This window comes from Paralichthys olivaceus, chromosome 21, assembly GCF_024713975.1.
Source record: "Paralichthys olivaceus isolate ysfri-2021 chromosome 21, ASM2471397v2, whole genome shotgun sequence".
NCBI lineage: Eukaryota > Metazoa > Chordata > Actinopteri > Pleuronectiformes > Paralichthyidae > Paralichthys > Paralichthys olivaceus.
In genome coordinates this window covers 9,018,582-9,035,193 of record NC_091113.1, presented here as the reverse complement: position 1 = coordinate 9,035,193, position 16,612 = coordinate 9,018,582, and the positions used below count along the sequence as shown (strand labels likewise).

General features: G+C 41.2%; 1 protein-coding gene across 1 annotated transcript; it reads right to left on the bottom strand.

Annotated features, from left to right (window-relative positions):
- Nucleotides 1–201: 201 nt before the first annotated feature.
- On the bottom strand, nt 202–13,792 carry glud1b (glutamate dehydrogenase 1b). The gene is made up of 13 exons (XM_020083143.2): nt 13,186–13,792; nt 9,481–9,561; nt 9,105–9,160; nt 8,400–8,463; nt 7,234–7,328; nt 5,361–5,540; nt 3,665–3,802; nt 3,409–3,546; nt 3,219–3,299; nt 2,694–2,817; nt 2,472–2,563; nt 1,802–1,864; nt 202–1,225 (listed from the first exon to the last, which is right to left on the bottom strand). Exons 1-13 carry the CDS (start codon nt 13,580–13,582, stop codon nt 1,106–1,108), a joined length of 1,629 nt encoding a protein of 542 aa, XP_019938702.1. The 5' UTR covers nt 13,583–13,792; the 3' UTR covers nt 202–1,105.
- Between the last annotated feature and the right edge of the window lie 2,820 nt (nt 13,793–16,612).

The window sequence follows — 16,612 nt, the reverse complement described above, 5'->3', positions numbered from 1 at the left end:
TTGCCTGTTGTAATTCATTTGTTTTAAAAAACAAAAAGAGGAAAAATTATGGCGACTGATTTAAGAGCGAGCTACATGCTGGGACTATTTTGACAAAGAACTGTAGCTGCCGAGTAGGCTACTTCTACGCAGTGTCATTGCATGAGCTCCTCTGAAATTACAGCATCGCACACAGTAAAATAAACTCACGACACGCCCGTGTATCTTTTCTCAACATTTTATTGGTTTCCACAAAATGAATAAAAATAAAAATAATTTCCTCTAAAATGGTTTCTATGTTGAGGAACTGGACGGTTAAAATTGAGAAAAAAAAAAAAAAAAAATGAAATCAGGCATCAGGTGGTCACAGTGACACCTCGCCTCCCACTCAGCCCCCTTACTTGGCCACTGGAGGAATCAGGGAGAAGCTGCTTTTAAAGATTAGAGCAAGCTGCGGGGACATAAGGAAGAATAAGGAAGGGACAAGGAGAGGGTGAGAACATCTTTCCGATCTTGAAAGAGAACAATACTAAATCATTGTTGGGAATCCTGAACCTTGGGAACTTTACTTCTAACCTTTACACCTTAAACAGTAAGAAGACAACTCAAGGGTAATAAATTCTATTCTCTTATTCACATGAAGTTAAATCTGAATCCCTTTTTATTAAAGTGAAACTGCTCCTTTTCAGAGCAGACTTCTTTCTGAAATAAGGCATCTGTAGTGATGACAACTGCAACAGGAGGGTCACACGTGCATTCAGCAATCACAAAAAATAGAGGGCGCTTTGAACATGGCTGCCTTACAACAATACCATTAACATTGTATATGGGGTCTGAGGGAGGGATGGTTTTGGAGCTCTATCTGCTTTTTCCTCAACAGAAGCAAAACAGGAATTGACTATATTCAAGCAGAGAAACAGGCTCGGTATATTGGCGGCACAAAGATCACAGGGTAAATACCAGGCTAGCCAATGTGTCGCTGCGTATGTGTGTGAGAGAAAGAGCCAAAGAGCAGCCGTAAACAGCGATATGTTCTGAAGGCGGTGCGATGGATGGAAAATGGCAGGTGAGGCTGATCAATAGCAGGCGAGCAGAGGGAGCGGGTGTGGGGGTCGTGATTGGCCGTTTATGTGAAGGTAAGCCCGGCCTCGTTGTAGACTTTGAAGACCTTCTCGATGGCGTTGACGTAGGCGGCCGTTCGCAGGTCCAGACCCAGGTTGTACTTGCTTGCTGTGCGCATGATTTGCTGAAAAGGCAGGAGGGACATTTTTATTAAAAACAAAACTACAAACAAGAGTCACTGAATATCTCAAAGACAGAATCAATTATAATGACCGGATCACAGATAAGAGGAAACAATTATATAATAATAAAATGTAGTGTTTATTAATTAATTACAGTAAATCATTTAATGCCAAAACTAATCCTTAAACTTCAGATGAGATTTGATAACTTTACTTCATACAGTGAAATACTCAAAACAGTTTCCTCCTTCTATAAAATAATTATTTTGAGCAAAAGAAACACATCTTCAGTGTACATTTGTGTCTAAAAAGGTTTAATAAATTAGGCCAAGTTAAAATCGAGAATTGTATGTGCATAATAAAGAAATCATGTAAATTTGAAAGCAAACATGTATTATCGTGGAAATATCTAAAAACAACACTATTTGACTTTTTTATATTTTAAGTGGTTGATAGAAATGTTACTGTTTTGAGGGAGGATGCAGGTTGTGACAGAAAAAGCTTGAGAACAACAAAAAGAAGTCCAATGTTTCATCTCAGTTAACTAAACTAAATATGGCCCCTGCAGGATCACTTACCCGAGCAGATCTCTCCATGGTGTAGGCCAATCCAGAGTGAACTATGTCCTTCTCAGAGGCACCCTGCAAAGAAGAATGATCAAGCTCAGTTTCTATACAATGTCTATGCAAGGTCATCTTAAAATAAATAACTATTAACCTGGTTGAATGGATTAACATTGTTGTGCTTTTTGTTGTTTCATATAAATAATGTGAATCAAATATTTTCAGATAATTAGACACAACTTGGTTCTGGTAACGTGATGGGCGTTTGTCTTTTTTCATCGATACTTGTGTTGACAACCTTTAAGGGCTGACATCGTTTGACTCCTGTTTATAACTTAGATTTTTTAATCTCTTATGAGCCTTTGCGTAGCTTGAGATCCTCCTCTCAGAGGTCTCCCCACTGTCACTGTATAACTCAATGGGACAGAGCCTTTGCAGTCTGGACCTCGAAGCTCTTGAACAACTTGCGCAAGGATCTTTCAAGTCTCTTCTTAAAATTTGCTTCAATTGGAAAGCACTTGCTGATGCTATCAGAGCCGCTGATTGCTTAAATGATCTAACAGTTCAGTTTATTGATTTGTTATGCTATATAGATTATGTTTATGATTATAATTATTATAATGACAGACTGTGTTAGTGCAATGTCAAAAGCTTGGACATGTACATGTCAGTAGATTTTACTTACAGCTACTCTGGCCTGGAAGTCAGCAGTGGGCACGACGGGAATGGGTCCCCCCTGTTTGCCAAACTTCCTCTCCAAACTCTCCTGCACAGACACTGTGAGAGAGAACATGGGAGAGGTAAACAAGATATCAGAAGATTCTTTTGTTTCTTCGTACTTTTTTCTAAAAGCTTATTTCAGCTGTCGGACTGTGCAGGAATTACAAAGCAGTTGTCCGGTACTCACTGAGCAGGTGGTAGTTTGAGTCTCTCTCATATTTGAAGGTCAGTCTTCCATAGCTGACATGGTTGAGATTCTTCAGCCACTCGAAATAAGACACTGTCACACCACCAGCATTCAGGTACATGTCCTGAAGATTAAAGAAACAGACACTCATATTAATCTGCCTGTTTAAACTGAACTTACACTGAAATTAACACTTAATAGTATTAATTTTACAAGTAAATCAAAACAGATCAAGTTCAAAAACATGAAAAGAACCAAGCCTGGAGGTGGGGGAAGTGTAAAAATGTGTGTAAAAGTATATAAAGTAAATAAGTAAAAAGCTAATTATTATTTACATGACCAGTTAAAAACACTTGTTTTTAGAATAATTTATTCTTTATAAATGGTGTTACAGAAGTGCTGTATGAATGTATGTGAATGCTGTTTGTGCTGTACAGCGCTTGAGGCTTTGAGTAGTCCCCTGGAAAAGCACCATATAAAAATATAGTCCAAAATGTTCTACTTAGTGTGTGCGTGTGCACTTACAGGGATAACCATGACGTTTTTCTCCAGGAAGATCTTGTCGGCATCTGGGGTGGTGGGACCGTTGGCACCCTCAGCAATGATCTACAACAAACAAACAAACAGTACTTAAGATGACTGCGACAAAGTCATTCTGTTCTTACTCATATCAATCCACATAATGGTTTAAGGGTAGATCAAAATTATTATTTGCCTTGGCCTTGATTCTGGGGGCATTATTACGCGTGAGCTGCTTTTCTCCAGCAGCAGGGATCAGGATGTGGCAGTCAGCTTCCAAAATGTTCCCTTCATAGGGTTTGGCTCCTGGGAAGCCAACAATGGTGCCATGTTGCTGCAGAGATACACAGAGAAAAGAAGGATAAAAAAATGTTTATTTCCAGAAGCAGAAATGTCAGAAATACTGTTTCATGAGAATGAATCACAAAAAGACACAAAAACTGTGCTGGTACCAGTTTGTAGTCCTCCAGCTGCTTGGGGTCGATGCCGTCTGGGTTGTAGATGGCTCCATCGATCTCACCGATGCCCACACACTTCGCCCCAAACCTGTGCAGGTACCTCATGGAGTGGAGACCCACATTACCAAAGCCCTATGAAAAGTCACGGCAAGAAGATAATCATTAAATAATATCAATAGTAAAAAATATATATTATTATACCAATTTTATTCAACCATAAAGTATAGATCAGCTCCAAGTAACTATATCCTCTAGTGCCACCATGTGGCCCACTTAAGTTATAACACCCCCATAATCATCATGCTGTAATATGAGCTGAAAGGAGATGCCAGATGTTTTCTGGGTAATATAATTCAGTTAACTGGCTACAATCTAAAATGTGTCATCATTAAAGGTATATCACTGCTGGAGCCTGGTGATTAATTCAGATGGGATTAAGGGTAGGTGATATGGATAATCATATACATGTATATATGGACTCATTGTTATCAAATGTTTTGTACAGTGTCACAGGACAACAGTGAGTCAAAGGACTGACTTCATTGTTGGTTTAAAAAAAAAAAAGAAAATCAAGCGCAATAGTAAAAACAAGATCTGCTATCTCCTCTCTTAAGAATATATCTCTAAGCAAATCTAATCTCAGCACAACGTAATCCACATTAACACACACACACACACGCACGCACACACGGATTAGTTGAACTCTCGTCATGATCCAGCTGTTGTTGCCGCTTCTGCAGCTCCTCAGTGAAACCCTTTCTCCCCCATCATCACCCGAAAACCTCATCTCCTTTCAACATCTCAAATTGTTTTATTAGTGCTGAGAAAATGTGCCTGTTTGAAAATCTGTATAAAATGAAGAAACAATAATTGCCGGTGCAATATTCATCCTGTAAGGAAACAAGTTTAAGCACAATCTCTTAAATGTGAGAAAGTTACACCGGGTGGACCCCTCCTGACAAACACAGACACACAATATACAGAGTTGTTAATCAGGAATGTCAGATTATATTAACAGTAGTTTATAGTATTTGAGGAAAGCAGCGGAGGCCAATGTTGAGAGGTTGCCATGCGTCAGCGTTTCTTTGTGTCCATCACACATGAGGTGCTGCTATGTGACAAGTGGAAGTGAAACTGCTGCTTCTCTTCTTAAAGACTTACTGTTTAAATGATTGGTACACTTAGAGAAAGAAAGCCCTTCCCATGGTTTTTTCTATCTTACTTTTGTTTCTTTCTAACACCTCTAAGAATTTTCAATTTTGTTGCGTTGTGTGAAATTTATTTTCATAAACTGAGAATTCCACTGATTACATTTAATCCTTTACACAAAGACCAAAATAATTGAAAAACAAAACAATTATGCTCAACAAGCAGGAATTAGGGAAGCAGCGCAGGCTCATTTCTCCCATAAGACTATTTATTAGGGCCACTTTCTTCTTCTTCCTTTGAGTCACTTCTCATTAAAAAAAAAGAAGGGAAACTCCATCAATTCCCTGCCGCAGCTTGGTGTGAGGACATCAGGGCCAGACTAGAACAGATGGCACGGCTCTGATTGAGACGCTGCTCTAAGACCCCCTGATTGTAATTTCAAATGAAGTTTTAAATCCTGCAAGTATTGGCAGTGCCTTTCCTCTTGAGCAACATTTTTCCACTGTGATCAAACCAGGCATGCATTTGTTTGTGTGTGTACCTGGATGACGAAGGTCTTGTCCTGGAAGCCAGGGGTCAGACCAACCATGCTCATGTAGGACGCCTCATTAATGAAGTTCTCGATGCCATGGAAAACTCCACGACCAGTGGCTGAAATACGTCCATGGATTCCTCCCTGGCTGATTGGTTTTCCTGTCACACATGCATGGGCGTTGATGTCCTGTAAACACAGGGTAAGGAAGGTCAGAAGACAAACACCATGAAGTAGAAAATTATGTACACAGCATGAGTATCGTCACGTTTTTCTTAGGGCCTCATTTTGTGTTGCAGTCAGCCACAGCAACTTCTAAAGCTTCCACTCATACTTAAAATTGAATATGAATTCTTGAATCTAGTCAGATTTTTTTTAAAACACATGTGGTGGCTGTCAGTGGTAGCCTAGTGTTGGCATGCAGATACTAAGAGGTTTGAAGTGCCACAGTTCCAGGCAGTGCAGTGTCTGACAGAACATCAGCGCACACTACTCATTACCCATAATCCTCTGCACTCTGATACCCAGAGCAGGAATGTGTGACACACTCTTAAGTCCTGGATATCTGGGTATCTGGAACAGAGGTCATGTGACTGTATAAAGTGAAAGGAGGTTAAAGAACAAGAGCGGAAAGGGGAATCAATTGTCACTGAGAAATAAGTGGGATTGAATAATGCTTTAATGACATGGATATGTAGGTTGCTTGATGTATATGAATATAGATCATGAACCCTATATCTGATTGTGAGTTCATACCATTTTATAAAACCTGCTAAAAATATACACAGATTCTGGTAAAACCTTATTTCTTGATCGACTCAATGAAAAAGGCAAAACAAATGAAAGAGTGCAGGGGAAAAAATTGGCTCTTTTTTATTAAATTGACCAATGATATATCTGACTCTACATAAGGGAGGGACTAACTTTAGCTGTGCATGAAGGCTACCTCTGAAAGGCTTCAGCTGACAGAAATGTGTCTCCACACTGTTGTTGCAGCGTTGGGTAACAACAGTCAATAATAATTAGCATTCATTATTGATGACAGGTCAGAAGAATGAAGAGTAGTGGCCAGAAAGTCATCCCGGGATTTTTGTTTACCCTCCTTCAGAGTAAGACAGAGAGATCTGTGGAAAATTACCACCCCCTTTGCTGCAGTGGGATTTCCTGCTATGACTGTACACATATGGCCTCCACTTTCTCCTATAATTAAAATATCTACAACTGAACCTACATTCATTTATCTTTCATTGGTAGTCCCTATTTTTTCATTTTGTAAACTGGTTAACTTTCCTTCCAGATGGACATAGTGGTCAAATGTATAACTAGTCTTGTGCTCGTTAAACACATAAAAATAGAATTAGCCTACAAGTTAACAGTCTGATGGTTTGCATGAGGTTGACCTGGAGTCAAATTCCTCCCCTGAATTATTGTTTCAGTTCAGGCTCTGGTAGAGTCATTTGGATTCTCATAACACTGCAGCTGGCTTTTCCAAAAACTTTTCTTAATAGCCCAGGCCTAAGACCTGAGAATTATAATTTTTGTGAATTGGATGAAACTTTGAACAGTTGCTTTAAGCATAGGAACATTCTCATAATACACACAATCGTGGGTAAATATTTTCTATCTTTGATCAAATAATACCTGTTTGATAGGAAAAGGATTAACTGATAACACAAACACAAAGAATCATCCAGGCCTCGGCCTGTAAATTTCAAGAGAGCAGAAATGTCTCCCTGGTTTAATGGGAAGGGAGAGGCAGGAAACCACTGTTCATGGTTTGCATGTGAGTCATTCCTTGTTTTTCGTTTGGCCCATTTTCCGATGCATACCAAAAGAACCAGCCAAAGGACACAGATTTCTTTTTGTATGTCTGAGAACTCACAGTGTGTGCAATGGTGTTGGCGTATGTGTCGGCAATCCAGGACATTTCCCTCTCTCCTGTGCTCATGTCTGGGGCAGGGACATCGATGCCAGGTCCTGGGAAACAGAGATTGTGTAGGAGAGGAAAAGAGGGTGAAAGTGGGAAGAGTATTGTTAAGTAGGCCACAAACTTCATGTCACTGACAGCACAGTTTCAGATGACAGAAACGTGAAGCCCAAGACATTGTGTCATACTGTATATACATGTGCCCTCGAGGGGCTGGTATCCTGGAATGAGGTCCAAAAACAGAAGCAGGCATGCAGAGAGGTGGGGGAGGGGAGTCCTGAGAGGAAGAAAAGCATGACCCAATCTCTCAGTAGGGGCAGTTTGACCATGTTGCACTCCCAGTGGCAGAATAGAGTAGCGAATGTGCAGTGGGTACTGCTTCACCTCCAGGGTGTTTGTATGAATTTACCAGTGAAGGGCCTTCACTGTATGTTAACATGCATATAAAATATGAATATACACAATTAGACTGTTGTGTCACTCAGTGCTGTGTTTGCACAGAACACATTATAAACACTAACTTGCATCCAGGCAGGGGGGAAGAATGTGCCTGCATGGGGGCTGTTAACCTGCCGATCCGGCTGTGTGTGACCTTCCCCAACATAATTATTACTAATCCTGCAACTTCCTGCAGAAACTAAAATAATTCTATGATAGCATTTTGTTTACCACCAAATCAACAAACCACCAAATCAACAAAAAGCAATCATAATTCCCCATATTTACCAGCCACAACATAAAAGTTATACTCACTGGTAAATGCAAAGTTTTACTAGCACAGTAGTATTGCTACTTTTACTTAAGTAAAAGCTACATTTTCCACCGCTGCATATAGAAATTGCATGTTTTTATTCCTTATTATTATTCCATGATGGTTTCTCTCCTCAGTTAACACAGGCACACCATGAACTTCCCCAACCTGAATAAACAGCACTACACAGGACATGTTTGCTTCCCTCTGGTAATATCCATCACTGCACCTCTTTGAACAAACAGTGACAAGGACATTCATCTTTCAACGTAAAGAAATAAAAAGCAGTACGACAAATAACTCACAGAAAATGATAAAACTGTTTCTAATTTAGTACCAAGTTTTAAGATTATTGATTAAAGAATCTCACCAATGAAACCCTTCTTGGCCAGCTCAATGGTGAATCTCCTTGTAATCTTCTCCAGCTCATTATCCTATAAACAGACATACAGACAGTAGAGGTCAATAAAAACACAGTGGAACTTCCGGATAAAGTAATATGGCTATCAGATGTTTAGAAAGAGATATTATGAGAACAACAGCAAATTAACTTTAAATATGTTATTCACACAGAAGCCATCAATAGATGAACTAAAATCCCTATCTACAATCAAATTAGAAGTCAGTGATCCTAACTGAAAGAATGTGAACATTGAACTCAAACCACAAAATACTAAAGAGTTTATCTTGTCATGTAGTGGCACTGCAGTTCCTCCAGGTTTTAAATTAAAATTGAATTCTGAATGTAAACAACGACTCGTTCTCTCTCTATTTAATTATTATCTCTTCTCACTTCAAATCCCCTGACTGTGAGGATGAGCAAAAACAACATGAGGGGTGAGACTCTGCAGCTCTGGCTTATGCATTGTTGTTTGATTGAATCATCCTCTGGGGGTTTGTTTGGATGTGAGAAAGACACACAGGGAAACTGAAACCCTCATATGACTGCCAGCCTTGAGTTCTCATCTTGGACTGTCACACTTTCCTATAAGCATTACAGCACATGCTCAAAACATGTCTGTGCATCTCCATATGTGCGTGTTAAGTGTGGGGGAGGAGGGATCAGAAGGCTTACAGAGTAATTCTTTGGGTTGATCTTGACTCCAGCTTTGGCTCCCCCAAACGGCACATCTGGAGGAAAAAAAATAATGCATCTTAATAAACCACAGGAACGTACTGTTCGTATGCTTGTACCAACACACAAGACAATAACATACACATGCAGAGCTGCATTTTTAATGTGTAGTTAGATGACAACAAGGCAAAACAAAAGATTGATAACTATTTTCTGATAGCATTACATGACCGATACCCTAACATGCTGTCAAATGGCCCTGATTGCTTTTGAACATTAAACGTAAAAGAGAACGCAGAAAAATATGAAAAAAATTGCAGAGATCAGGGGATAAGAACAAAGAGGCTTTGTGAAAAGCTTAGACTTCAATACCTACCGACAACGGCACACTTATAGGTCATAAGAGAAGCCAGGGCTTTCACCTCATCCACAGACACCTCTGTACTGTAACGGATTCCTGTGGAAACACACACACACACACACAGAGGGAAGTTTAAAAAATGATAACCTTTCAAAGAAAAACTGGAAAAAAAGGAAAACGTACAAAAAGGGCTTAACGTGTAATCACATTCAAGTCATTCAAATAGAGTATTTTTACAGATTAATATTTAAAATAAATGGCCTACACTATAACTGTCTCCTTCACATGTGTATATCAACAACAGAATAATACTATAAAGGAATGGACCAATGATTGCTCGCAGTATGTTCTCCACAATTGCACAAGATCACATAAACAGGTCAGGGATCACTGATTGTGTTTGACAGCCACAGTAACTGAGGTGGGCGGGTGGAGACCGAGTGAGCCAATCCCAGCCCACCATTCTGACCCCAGCCCGCAAGCTGCAGTCATTTCTTCCTGCTGTCTTGAGTTTGCTGCCGTTTACAGCTTAACATGTGTGGGTCTACCCCAGCGCAGCGTAAAAATGAGATCAAATAGCCAGCTGCTGGCCAGGCCATACTGGCACAGTGTGCGTGTGTGTGCGCATGTGTGAGAGACTGACCAGCGATACCAAATATAGCGTGTCCAGCGTTAGCTTACGCAGAGAATTCCAAGGGCAAACACCACAAAGAAGGGACTGCAGAATTTCAATGGTAAAAAAAGCAGTGTGTGTTAACACGGTCAGAGCCTCTCATCTCAAGTCTGTTATTACTGACATTTTGGAATAAACGAGGAAACGATCAAACATCCTGAAAACAAAGATCTATCTTGTAGAGAGCCATTGTGGTTTCCCCTTCATCTTCATTTCCATTCAGGCACAGATCAGCTGAGTTTCCTCAGGCAGGCAGTGGAGGACAATCTCCAACACAGTAACCAAACTGCCAACCCTTCCCCCATCCAACCAAACATCTAACCATGTATCCACCCTACCAACAGCCGATCCCAGCAACAAGAAATCAAACATGTCTGTAAACACATTCCTCTGAATTAGGAGGGCAAGTTTTTTGGGTATAAACTGAGCCCACACGGAAATTCAGAGTTTCCACTGCAGTCAGAGGAGTTGGATTTTTTTCAAACGACCTCACAAAATGGAGCTTTGTGCATCAGAGCCTCATTGCTGCACTCCTTTTAAAACAGGTTTTGGCTAAGATAAAGGTGTGTTTGAGATATTCGTTTCATAAATACCTATTTAATCTTGTTGATTTTTATTTAGCAAGCACAAACACATTGTGTAAATATGTAAGTCTGCGTCAATTCAATGGTTTTTAACTTCTATTACATACCTATGCAACTTTCCCAAACTGCTGAAGTGGTGGTTTTCCATGTGACATGAATTTATGTAAAGAATTTATTCCACTTCTGCAAAGAAAAGAGAAGGATGTCGACTAAACAGAACTTGAGTGGCATGTACTTTAGAGCAAACTCTCCTCTGGAAGTGTGAGAACAACTGTGCATCACAGACACATCACAGACACACCACATTCATATGCACCACAATGGCTCACTATTAAAAAGTGACTAGATGGGCTGACCAAACTGGGGCTGGCAGGTTAGGATACTAACCTCAGGAGAAGGAAAGAAGTAACACAAAGAGACGTTAACAAAGACATTGCTTTCCACTCCTTTTGGTGAGTAATGAAATGAAATTTGATACTAAATTAACAATGCTTTTGTTAAACTGGTAATAGCTGTTATTGCTAAGGTTGGCTATGTGGCACAAGCAACAATCACATATAGCCCCAGACCCTCAGTAGAGAGCAGCTGTTGCTTTATGTGGGCCTCAAAAAGCCTTTGCACTTTGTAGTTTGATCTGACCACAACTGAGGGTCTGTGCACCATATCAATGATTAAACACAATGAATTTCTTTTTACTCCTCTATCACTATTCAACCTCTATTATCTCAGAATTTGGAAGGAACGGGCCTGTCAGACTTGTTTACTGAACCATTTGAATCAATAAGCTCTCAGTTAAATCAAATGTGTGTAAACTGCAAGTTTTTTTAAATGTAGAGCAATTTAAGATAGGAGAGAAAATGTGATTTCACAGTGATTCCTGCATGTGCATGTTTTATTGTGTAGCACTCCAGCAAATTGGGAAAAGATGCCACTAAATCAGTATGAATTAAAAGTTAACACTCAGTGATTTGTGTGGTCAATCTTTGTTGACTGTAAAGCTGTTCCCATGATCTAAGTTAAGCAATGTGAGACAGGAAGTAACACTTTTGAGTAACACTACCATTATAGATTACTGCTATTACCAAAGTGGGTTTGGATATAGCTTTGGACTGTGGCGATACTCTGCAGTTCCCCGGTCTCCATGAGAAGGTTATGCTCAGTTAATGTTGTTTTTACCTGTATTTCACATTGCTAACTGGCTGGAAAGTGTGTGGTACTGCAAATTCATGAATGGGTGCACTGATGCATCACTGATAAGTGGTTTAGGGATTTGTAATGGATACTTTATCTGGCTGACATAAATGAGGCCAATCTGACTCAGCCTGTCAGACTGCGTCCTTTAAAAAAATAAAATAAAATCACTGCGTACATCCCATTCAGGAAAGTGCCTTCAGTCTAAATCTGTCTCCCCCAGAATAGGCCTTCATTCACCACATTACACAGGGGCAGTAGAAGGTTTCGTGGTGTTAATACCAGGCCAATGTCCGCTCCATACCATTCAAACATGCCCTTTGACTGCACTGACTGAAAGGCATGCTTCTTTTCTACTTCCACAGCACCCTCCCCCACCTGTCACACCACTGACAAATAGGAGTGCCTGGAAAGACAACCACCCCCCTCCCCAAGGCTCACACCTCCTGTCTTCCAATACATCATACTGCCCCATTCACAATTTACCCAGAGTGCACTACAGCAGAAACCCATAATGCACTCGCTCTGAACCTTGAACTCTGCACCATTGAGCATATATCATGGAGCATAGAGGATATTATAACATATTCTGCTTGAGCCTGTCACACAGTATTGACAGCTCCTACATTAAGTAGATGGATATTTGACTATACGATGGGGATGATCATAAACAGTGTATCATCTTTTTTTTTTTTTACATTTTTCTCCATCTTTGATTCAAAGGACATGTTTAATAGGTCCAACCTTGTGTTCTGTACGACAGTCTGGGGTCTGCCCTCTCCATCACACCATACATTAGATTACAATAAGCATAGAGGACGTTGCTGATGGCAAGAATTAGATTATAGTGGCGCATCCATCCAGTCTGGAGATCAAACCAATGGATAATGAGAACAAGATGTCAAAACTGTTATATTAGGAAGCTAATACTTAGGACTGATAGATTTAGAAGTAGATAAACAGGGTTATGCTAGCTTGCTGGTGGCCCTGAAGCTAGCAAACAACAGCCACAGGTGAGCAGGAAGGTCAATGTAAACTACTCAGAAAGTCTTAGTTAAAGCAGCCACTATAAACACGGATGTGAGGTCGGTTAGCTTCGGATAAAACCAGAGTTGCTAAGGGCGTGTAACGGTGAGCTCCTGCTGCAGCTGTTGACTTCCTTGTGCTTTGTGCCTTTAAGTGGCTAACGTTGCTGCTAACTCATGCTAAGTAGCTGGCTGTAGCTAACTAGCAGAGGGGCCAGTTGGGGAAGGGGTCTGCCTCAGGTCTTACCTCCTTTGCAAGGGGTCCTGTGCTGGCTGTGCTGGGCGCGGTACGCCTCCACCACCTCCCACTCTCCGTTGTCCCTCTTGATGGGGAACGACACGCTGAGGACGTGATTGCAGGGCTTGATGATGCGCAGGATGCCCCGCACACGGTGCCTCTTCTGCTCGGGGGTCTCCCTGGTCCTCAGGTCCTCCACCAGCTTGTCCTCCACGATAGCGGCGCCGCGGTCGAAGAAGCCCTCGACCATGCGGAAGAAGTTGGGGTCGTCGGGCTTGTCGGCCGCGTCGGCATAGTGGCGGACCCGCATCAGGGACGCGGACACCGGGAGAGCGGAGTCCATGCACCCCGAGGCCAGGGCGCTACCCGCCGAGCGGCTCAGCAGCTCCCCGAAATAACGATACATGACTGGAGGTAGCTAACCGCGAAGAACTAAAGAAAAACAAGGCAGCAAAACAACCAGGACAATGGGGGTGACGACAGGAGAGAGGGGGGAAGAAAGAGCGACTCCTGACCGGGTCCAGTCCTCTGGTCGAGTGGGAGCGACCCGCTGCGCGTGTGTGCCTTAAAATGGTGCACGAGCCCAGCGTGGCAGCGCGAGAGGAGGGCCTTCGCGTGCGCGCGCCTGTGCGAGACAAGGCAACTGACAGCGCGCGCTCCCGAGGTGTCGCCAGTGATATATTGACTGCGCGTGCACGTGGGGGTTTGGGTTAAAAAATATTAAAACATAAACGAAATAGAATGAAAACAATAAAAAGAAGTTGTGATGAAGAGAGAAAGCAAGACAGGAAGTAATAGGAGGATTGGGATAAAAAATACAAATGAGAGAATAAAACCAATCACATTTTAGCTAGCCCCCCCCTCCCCAAGTGCCTCAAGGAATTTTTGACCATCCTCACACATTACATCTGCAAACCATTATAGTGCCTGATTCATTCCACACATACTCCTTTCTCTCCAAGAAATACTCGAGATCAGGTTATAGATAAAGGGCCAACTAGCTACATTGTAGAGTGTACGCTCATGGACTTCTACATTACAGAGAGGCACCAAACTCTTTTGCATATTACACCAGTGGCAAGATGTAAGGACACAACGTGATTTAGGAATGCATACTTTAGGCTTAACAATCCAATAGGATGCGAACACCTACACGTAACATAGAGAGTGACAACAATTCTAGCCTTTCGTGGATGTGCTGTTGGAATGGGTGGTGCAAAGTGAGGGAAATAAATTAGGATGCTGTGTGAGACATCTTCAGACTTGGGGGTCACCCTGGATACGACCCAGGTTTAAGATTACTGCATACTAATACAAGAGTGCAGTAAACAGATTGTACCTTCATGAAGGTAATTATTGAACTGCATTTGTAAACTGCACTTTACAAGTTTTCCTACAGATGTGTTCACCCCATTGAAACAACAAAAACTCCTCTTTGTATAATGAGGGCAGCACAGTTCACTTGTCGTTTTAATTTCAACAAGTAAGAAAATTAAGGTAGAATTACTGAAGCTCACACGGAAATTATATTATGTGCAAACAGACATGATGGGTTAGATGTGGAATTTAAGGGGATTGTTGGACTTTCTACTGTGCCATTCTAGATTATTACGTTTACGGGAACATGAGCAGGTAGAAAGGAAGTGCATCAGCCTGGTCATTCATTAGCCTTTGTACATCAACCACAGTGGTAGAGTTTTGTACTTTGTGGCTTTATGGAACAATTTCAGCAAGTCCTGCTGTCATCAGCACTTCCCTGATCAGTTGAGTGAGTGACACAGAAGTGAAGGAAGAGAGCGAGGGACGTGAGAGATGATGAAAAGGTCTGCTGTGTTTGCGGGATCAACCACCCTCATGAGCAACTATGATTAATGGTTGTAGTTGATCTGGAGATGTTTGTGATTGTTTGTGGCTGAAATCGGAAATAATAATTAACAGCTGCCAGTGAAAAAAACTTTCCAAGGCAACAATCCTATGTTGATAATGTGCAGATACCACATTTACCATTTAGTGTGTCAGCATGATAATATTTAGGTAAGGAACAAAGTTAAAGCTGAGGTTGAATAGAATGTCATACGTTCTGCAGGTATTTGGTCCAAAGTGTTGGACTAATTGAAATGTTAAGATATTTTAAGTGAAAAGTATGACTATGGGAAAAGTCAGAAGATCACCAAAGTTGGTGATACACAACCTCTGAGAACCATGAATGTCTGCACAAAATGTTCCAATGTTTCAGTCACAGATCACAGTGGTGGACTGACTGAAAGTCAGACACATTTCAATCCCTACACCCACCCACTAGCAAACTTTAAGCATGAAAAGCATTTTGACCATAAATACAATTACAATTATTTACATTTAGATAGTGATATTGCCAACATCATGATCTCCAACATCAACTTTAAACTTGAGCCAATTCTTCACATCAGTGGTTGAACTGGATTTCCTCCTTTCTGAGCTTAGTCTTAAATCCACGGCCTTAAGCAGCATAGTGTTCTCAGTGCTTTTTAGTTATTTTTGTGTACTGTCTAAATGTGTGACCAAGTGAGAGAGCATAATCCAGGGCAGCAGGTCACACATGGTGTGCATGTGTATGAATGGGGTGTTGCTGGAGAGCATTTCAGAGACAGCTGGAACAAGGCAGACGTGTGTGTGTAAGAGATTGTGGCGACTGCACTACCAGCTTGTTTGAGATAATATTTATAAGAGGCCTCTTGATTTAGAGTAGGGGCAATGTATCATGGGTACAACCTACTGATCAGCCAATCAGCAGAGCTGTTTTTATACTTTGCACCCATTGCATGCAGTACAGTGTTTTCCACAAGAGCCAAGACACTGTAGCATCAATAAATAAATGATGTAAATCTCTGCTTCCATCCACTTGCCAACATGTGGGAGCAATTTTACAAATCTGATTATACAATTTAACTCTTGATCATGAGCCTGCGAAACACTATTAACAAAAAATGCCCATTTTTGTGCTGGTTACATGTTTGTGTCTGTGCATTTGCTTCCACACTCTGTCCACAGCTGAGGCACTAAAGCAAGAAATTGCTCTTAAGTAAAACTTAATTCATGGCATGCTAACATTACTTCGCACATACAGTTAATGCAAACTTTGTCAACCCTTCTGCATGGCACAGAGAGAGGGGCTATTATTGCTGAGCTCCACTGAATGAAGGCCCTGACCTGGGCTTACACCCATGGACTCTGCACAGGAGATAAGATTAGATCCAGGTACAAATACACATTTATACTCTATGCTTAAACAGTGGTACAAACACTTGATTGCACAATGTGAAAAGTGAGTTATGGCTCATTGAGGTGTGATTTTAACATGCACAGTGTGTAAATGAAATGTAAGTACACCCAGGCCTGGTGCAGGTTAACATGGTCGGATTGTAAAGCTGTGTGTTTTGAACATCCTGTATGGTCT

Coding starts and splice junctions, on each gene's coding strand:
- glud1b (XM_020083143.2), bottom strand. CDS start 13,582: ATGTATCGTTATTTCGGGGAGCTGCTGAGCCGCTCGGCGGGTAGCGCC. Junction 3,803..5,360: donor ACAAGACCTTCGTCATCCAG/GTACACACACAA, acceptor GACTTTTCATAG/GGCTTTGGTAATGTGGGTCT. Junction 1,865..2,471: donor ACTTCCAGGCCAGAGTAGCT/GTAAGTAAAATC, acceptor TCTTCTTTGCAG/GGTGCCTCTGAGAAGGACAT.